This window comes from Heloderma suspectum, chromosome 6 (genome assembly GCF_057233095.1).
Source record: "Heloderma suspectum isolate Gila_16-S chromosome 6, 16-S_ref, whole genome shotgun sequence".
Taxonomy (NCBI): domain Eukaryota; kingdom Metazoa; phylum Chordata; class Lepidosauria; order Squamata; family Helodermatidae; genus Heloderma; species Heloderma suspectum.
The window spans coordinates 127,810,798-127,817,865 of NC_139463.1; the positions used below are offsets into that span (position 1 = coordinate 127,810,798).

The 7,068-nt window shown below is 50.1% G+C and overlaps 1 protein-coding gene across 3 annotated transcripts; it reads left to right on the forward strand.

Annotated features, from left to right (window-relative positions):
* Positions 1–5,980, forward strand: TMEM102 (transmembrane protein 102). Of its 3 annotated transcripts, none has more exons than XM_084806740.1 (4): positions 1–31; positions 598–839; positions 3,827–4,690; positions 5,273–5,976. In XM_084806740.1, exons 2-4 carry the CDS (start codon positions 650–652, stop codon positions 5,416–5,418), a joined length of 1,200 nt encoding a protein of 399 aa, XP_084662866.1. In that variant the 5' UTR covers positions 1–31; positions 598–649; the 3' UTR covers positions 5,419–5,976. The 3 variants fall into 3 exon arrangements, with proteins under 3 accessions (XP_084662866.1, XP_084662865.1, XP_084662867.1); XM_084806741.1 differs by lacking the exon at positions 1–31 and adding an exon at positions 44–124 and having other exon boundaries at positions 5,273–5,980; XM_084806739.1 differs by lacking the exon at positions 5,273–5,976 and having other exon boundaries at positions 3,827–5,099.
* The last annotated feature ends 1,088 nt before the right edge of the window (positions 5,981–7,068 follow it).

Consider the following 7,068-nt stretch of genomic DNA (forward strand, 5'->3'; position numbering starts at 1 on the left):
GGGCGGGGCTCGTTTGGCCGGGGAGCCGCGGGTGAGTAGGGCAGGAGTCCTCCCGCGCCGCGGAAACGCGGACGGGGCTGCGGGGCTCCCGCGTCGCTGCAGCGCCGGCCGGCCGGGGATGGACGTGCGTGGCTTCCCTCCCCGCCTTAGGGAGCCGGCAGGAAGGAGGAGAGGGGAAGCCCCGGCGCGCCCCGGCAGGGGAGGAGGAAGCAGGGCGCTGGGGAAGCGGCCCTGGCTCCAGCTGCCTTTGCTGCGCCCGGGAAGGGACGATGGTGCCCGCCTGGCGCCCTCCAGATGTGTTGGGCTGCAACTCCCGGCATCCCCAGCCAGCACGGGATGCTGGGAGTTGTAGCCCGACACATCTGGAGAGCGCCAGGTTGGGCAAAGCAGGGGTGCCTTTTCTTCCTCCCGCCCCCGCGGTCCCAGCATTGGGGGCTCCCCGCCCCCCGCTGCTAGCTGCCCTGCCCTGCCCGAGCCCCTCTTTCGGGTTCTGCTTGCAGCCACTTCCCCAGCGAGGGCATCTTCGCAGCAGCCCGGCCAGAGATCCCGAACCCCTTATGGACTTCCACCCGGCTAATCTTTTTGTCTTCTCCCAAGGACGGTCATCGGGGGATCTCCCCTCCCACAGGGCACCCTCCTGCGAGGAGGCATGGCCTCCCCTTCTGGGGACCACCCCCCCAAGCCAGCTTTGGCCAAACCTCTCACGGACCTGGATTTTCGTTCTGGGGCACGGATCGAGGAGCTCAATCAACTCATCCAAGAATATGAAGCCAGGAACCTAGGCGTCCTGGACGTCCCAGAACTGCACCGTGCAAAGGATCTCGTCTTCTCCCTGCTGGGTGAGTTGGGGTCAAGTTTAAAATGAGAGCCTACCCCCCTTTCCTCAAAGTAAGCCAACTCTCTCCCCCTGACCCCCCTTTAACTTTCTAGTTTCTAGTACTATTGCTAGGTGATCTAGCAAGTCATAATCTATTTTTTCATTGCCATGTGCAGCTGGGACCTAGCTGGCTTTTAAAGGGGATTAGACTATTAGACAGAGGAGAAGGAGAGGTCTTATCAGCCACCAGGTAGGGGAAGGCTCTATGCAAATAAAAACAACAGGATCAATAAAGTCAATAGCTCCAACAACACAACCACTGTAAAATGCAACAATCAACACTTTCAGAACAGAGGCAAAAACATCAGCAAGACAACAAATACAAAAAAAAAAATCTAAAACAATCACAGAGGTAAAGCTGCTTAAAGCACAACTTTGGCACACAAAATATGCAATATAAGTGGCCAATAAAAGCATATAGCGAGTTAAAATTCCCAATGGGCCCTCACTCCCAAGCACATGAAAGGATCGTTTGTGGTGCCTCGTCATTCGTGTGTGTTTGAATGGCATGCAGTTTGGATGTTCAGCTGGGGTTCTGTGAGAATCCAGAAACAATTTCCTTACAGAAAATATTTGTATCCCCCGCTTTCTGCCAAACTGCATCTGAAGCAGCATAAGAAAACGCCATAAAAAACATCCGCCGTCACGGATGAGAACAGAGAACTGAAATCTTTAAAAGCCACACGTGCCACTGTATGAAAATAATTCAAAAACACAAGTTAACAAACTCAGCAGCCCATAAACCATCTACGTACAGACCAAACCAGGCAGGTGAGCTTCAAGAAGCCAGCCGCACACAACCTCAAATTTAAGGCTCCAATCTTATGCTTACTTCTGAGTAGATGTATGTGGAATTCCACTGCTTGCCACCCAGATTAACTTCCAAACACCTGAATGAACAGGATGGACTACCTGGATATGCTAACTCCAGCAGGCAGTATGACTGTGTGCACCAGCTGCAGGGGAACATGGGCAGGACAGTGCTATTGCGCTCATGTCCTACTTGCGGTTTTCCCCAGGCAGTGTTTGGCCACTTATGTTCTTATTCCAATCCTTCTTTTCTGTACCTTTTCTAGCTCAACGATATCCTTTTTAAGGTGACCAGACCTGTACACAGTATTCCCAGACAGATCGCACCATATATTTGTATAAGGGCATTATGATATTGGCCATTTTCTTTTCCTTTCCTTTCCTAATGATCCCCCACATGGAATTTGCCGTTTTCACCTCAGCCAAACACTGGGTGGGCATTTTCATCGAGCTGTACACCACAACCCTGAAATCCCTTGTGAAGCTGGGATTTTTGTCCCAATATACAACACTTTACGCTTGCTTACACTGAACCTTATTTGCTGTTTTAATGCTCATTCTCCCAGGTTGAAGAGATCCTTTTGGAACTCTTCACTGCCCCTTTTTCTTTTAACCACCTGTGTTGCCCCAGCCATGGGCGTCGACCTCTTAATTTAGAGGTGCCAAGATAGTGATAAATCAGATCCAAAGGTTTACTTATAAGGAGACCTTATTGAGTAACTTACAGCACACAGGCGTACCCAGTGGTTGGATCAGACAGCTTCTCTGAACCCCGAGCCATGGGGTACAATGGGTTTTATAGCATACATGTAAGCCATGAGGCAGCACGACAGTAGCAAGTGCCACCTAGCGTCCGTTCCCAGCATAGACTAGCATTGCTATGGTTTTCAGCACAGCCACCTGCAGTTCAGCATAAACAAACTTTGCTTCTCAGGCACATCTTGATAAGGTCTTCTGGCTCATTAGTGTGGAATGTATCGGCCTTTGACTCATCTTTACGTGCTCAGAGGCTTACTAGCAAAGGAATTGCACTAATAATGAACTTAAGGCATTATGGATCTCTAGGCCCCTCTAACATTACACGTGACTTGATTATGCTCCTGGGGCCAGTACACCACCCTAAATAATTTGGTGTCAGCAAACCAGGCCACCTCACTGCTCACCCCTAACTTCAGATCATATATGAACATGTTAAAAAGCACTGGTACCTTTGGGGGACCCCACTGTTTACATCCCTCCACTCCAAGGAGCACCTATTTTAGCCTTACTCTCTGCTTCCTGTCCTTTCACTAGTTATCAGTCCATAAGGAGACCTCTCTTCTTAGGCCATGACTGCTAAATTCGCTCAGGAGTCTTTGGTGAGGAACTCTGGCAAGAGTCTTTTGAAAGTCCAAGTAAAACATTTCTAGCAGATCACCCCTATTCACATGCTTGTTGACACTTTCAAAGGACTCTAAAAGGTTAGTGAGGGAGGACTTACATTCACAGAAGCCACTTTTACTCTTCTTCAGCAAGACTTGTCCTTCTATAGGCTTGATACTTTTATCTTCGATAATGCTTTTCACCAATTTACCCACAATAGCCATTAAGCTAAACAGCCTGTCATTTCCTGGATCCCTTTTAAAAAACTGCCAATATGTTGGCCATTTTCCAGCCCTCTGGTACCGAGGCCAGTCTTAGAGACACATTGCATCACTTTGTTAGAAGATCAACAATTTCACATTAGAGTTCTTTAAGGACGCTCATAGGGAGAATGCATTTTGTGGCAGTGAGTTCCGGACATGAATTATGGGCAGGAGCTCTATTCTTTTTTGCATCAAGCAACAATATTTAGAGTTCTTAGCTGAGAAAAGGGGGTGTTGGTCCCTCAGCCATCTGTGCCTGTATTTCCTCCCTAACTAACAGGGCTAAAATCTCCCTGCCCCAGGACCACCCAGATGGTTTCAGTGATAAAATAACAAGAATGACACCCCCCCCAGCACACGCACACACACACACACACGAGGTCCTGATCACAAATCTCCCATGTCACATCTATTTTGTTTGTTCTGTTTTGGTATTTGTACCCTGCCGTTCAAGTCTGGGCTGAGGCTCCTTTTTTTCTACCTCTCCCCCTCAGCTACTTTCTTTTCCTCCCAGGTCAGGTCCAGAAATCCGATGGAAAGCTTCCACAGGTCAACCGATACCTGATTCTTTCTGGTGGTGCCCAGCAGGGCACTGTTAATGTGGACCTGGGCACCGTGTGCCCCCTTTCTCCTGGCAGTGACTACGACACGGACTTCACCCTCCTGGTGCCAATCCTGCATGGGGCTGGAGTCCCTGTCTCCTTGGACATGAAGCAAAGCCCACCTGGTTGCACCCAGATCAGCCTCCAGCCTTTCGATGCGGGAACACTCCGCCACTGGTCAGACTGTTGCTCAGGCGATGAGGCCTACCTGTCCGCTGAGCTGGTTGCCGACTGGTTTTTCCGCTCCTTTGCCAACGCGGCCAAAGATGCGAGGGTCGAGCGACGCGGCTGCTTCACCTCTGTGGTTGTCTCTGTTGGGCTTTACCGAATCCTCTACGATATCATCCCTGTGGTGGCCTTGAGGGGCTGGCCTGAAGTTGCCCAGCCCTGGCTGACTCAGGCCCACTTCTGGGATGGCAAGTTGAAGGATGAGGAAGTTGCCGGTGGCTTCTACCTCTTGCCTTCTGTCTCCAGTGCAGATTGGCGCCTGGCGTTCTCATCGAGCGAGCTGTACCTGAGGAAGATCCTTCCCCTCCCTTTGGTTCATGCTTTCCGAGCCGCCATGGCACTCCTTGGCTGCGGTCGTCTGAAGGGCTCGGGGCCTTACCACCTCTTCACTTTGTCCCTTTGGTCGTGTGAGCGCCTCCCGATCAGCTACCTCGCCCGCGAGGAGAATGCCGCCCATGCATTGCTGGGTCTTCTGGATGACCTCTCCGCCAGTTTCATCCACAGGCATCTTCCCAACTACTTCATTCCCCAGTGGAACCTTCTGGAAGGCCTTTCCTGGCAAGTCATGGAGAACCTTGCTCAGGAGGTAGCCCAGGCGAGGGCCGACCCTTCCAAGTACCTCCGCCAAGCCGTGGAAGGGGAGAAAGAAGCCAAGCGCTTAGCTAAGGCCTTTAGAAACCAGATTCCTTCCTCTGTGGCCTTGGAAAGCCTTTGAAAAAATGGGTGTCGGTGGGGGGCAGATGTGGGCCAAATTACCTCAAATGCTTCGTGCTGACGAAGGCTTCCTGAAACCTCTTCCCAGTGTCTTTAACTTTAACACTGGGATTGGGTGGTTGGATTCTTTAAATCTCTCTCTCCTCCCCCCACCCCAAATCTGTGAGTTGAAGCAGTTGGTGGGTATGTGGGGTGGGTTGATGGAAGAGCCAGGATGCCTGCTTGCTCTCTCATAGAACTAGGATTAGGAGGATAACAGGAATAGGGGTCGGAGAGAAGGCGAGATAGGTTGCCGTAACCTGGGAAGAAAGGCCTAATGCAATAAACCAACCTTCTGCAACCTGACGCCCTCCAGAGGTGTTGGACTACAACTCCCAGAACCCCACAGCCAGCTAGGTAGTCCAACACCTCTGGAGGGCATCAGGTTGCAGAAGGCTGCAATAAAACCTTTAGACCGTGCCTTACGTTGGCATACAGACCTCAAGCACAGAAGCGATGCTCGGGTCCATTCCTCTTGCTTTGGGGTGTGCCATCTCGGTCTTGGAGGCAGATACCTGCCTAAAAAGGGAGCCCGCCGAGATCGATTCGGCATCTCTGAGGGCCACTGGGGAGGGTCTGTCCAAAGCACTCCAGCAAGCCTGTCTCTATCCTAAGAACTGGAGTTTCTAGGGAGGGGAGGGGAGTGGCCGGGGGTGAGACATCCCCAAGCTCCCCACTCTGCCCTGAGATACTCACTTTAACCAATGAACTCCTGTACCATGGGGTTTGGCCGCCATAAAGTCTCAGGTAGGGTCACCTAATTGTCAAGGGATCCCTGGTGAATGTGAGGGTATCCGTGCAGTGATGATCACACTTCGGGGGCAGCGTTGTCTGCAGATCATAAAATTATTTTCTGAATATATAGGTTAACATGGGTTTGTGATCCTCTTTTAATGTGAATAATTTTTGGTGCACACTTTATAAAATCCATATATTGTGCAATGGGTTTATGGGTGCATGGGTTTATTTGGGTTTTTTGTTGTTGAAAGGGGAGATATTTTGCAATCCTTGGGATAAGTTATATTTGATATTAAAGAGCAAGCTTTGTAAACAGGGTGGCTGTGAGTAAAGATGTATATACAATGAACTATATCTCTTTCATTTGCTGGGAGAGAGGAGGGGGAGATGAGTTGGCGAGTGAGGGGGCAGAAGAGGCTGAGGTAGAAGTGATGGGATGGAAGCGGCTATCGTGTGGGCCTGCGGATCAGACCACACGTGGCAATTCCTCACAATCACCTCTTCTTATGGGATACAAAAAACTAACTTCAGCACATGCTCTTAAAGCGCTGTTGTTGTTGTTATTTTGCAAACTAATCTTGACTATATCTGAGAGCAGGCCTTTGAATGTTGGCACTCATCTCTTTACTGAAGTAGGATTGCCAGCTGATCATATTAAAATGGCCAGTTGGATGCTCTTGTGCCTTCAGGCGCAGCTTGACTGGCAGAAATCAGCAGCTCATGCTTTCACAGGGCGCGGAGAGGAGGGTGACCACGAAGCTGGTGCCTGCAGATCTTGCTGCTGTTTAGAGGCACAGCTGCCATAACTGGGTTAAAACATTGGCCGCCTTGTGCTGAAATCTCTTTGCAGCTGCTCCCCCTAACTACAAGGTGAGATAGCGCCTTCCTGTGGAAAGGAGGGGAGGTGGTTTATTTATTTGTTTATTATTAAATTTAAATCCTGACTTTTTTCCTCTTGCAAGGAACCCAAGGTGGCTTACACAGCCTTGGGTTCCTTGCACGAGAAGAAAAAGAGGAGGGGGAAAAAGTCAGGTCCTCCTCCTCTCCATTTTGTTTTTATCCTCACAACAATCCTGTGAGGTAAGTATTGGTTGCATGCACATACACACGCAGGGCCCAAGCATATGGGTGTGGGGGCGCAAATTTTACCAAGGCTTGGAAGTCCAAGCAGAGGTGGGTGTCAGCCCATGGCACACCCCGATCACTCTAAGGAAAAGAAATTAGGCTAAATTGTAGATTACGCCTGAGGATATTTATGGAAACATATTTCCCTGTATCTGCGCACCTGTACTGTTGAGGGTGAAAGAGGAGAGTGGAAAAGCTGGTTTGAAACTCAACATTAAAAAAACGAAGATCATGGCATCTGGCCCCATCACTTCCTGGCATATGGAAGGGGAAGAAATGGAAGCAGTGACAGATTTTACTTTCTTGGGCT

Coding starts and splice junctions, on each gene's coding strand:
- TMEM102 (XM_084806739.1), top strand. CDS start 650: ATGGCCTCCCCTTCTGGGGACCACCCCCCCAAGCCAGCTTTGGCCAAA. Junction 840..3,826: donor TCTCGTCTTCTCCCTGCTGG/GTGAGTTGGGGT, acceptor TTTTCCTCCCAG/GTCAGGTCCAGAAATCCGAT.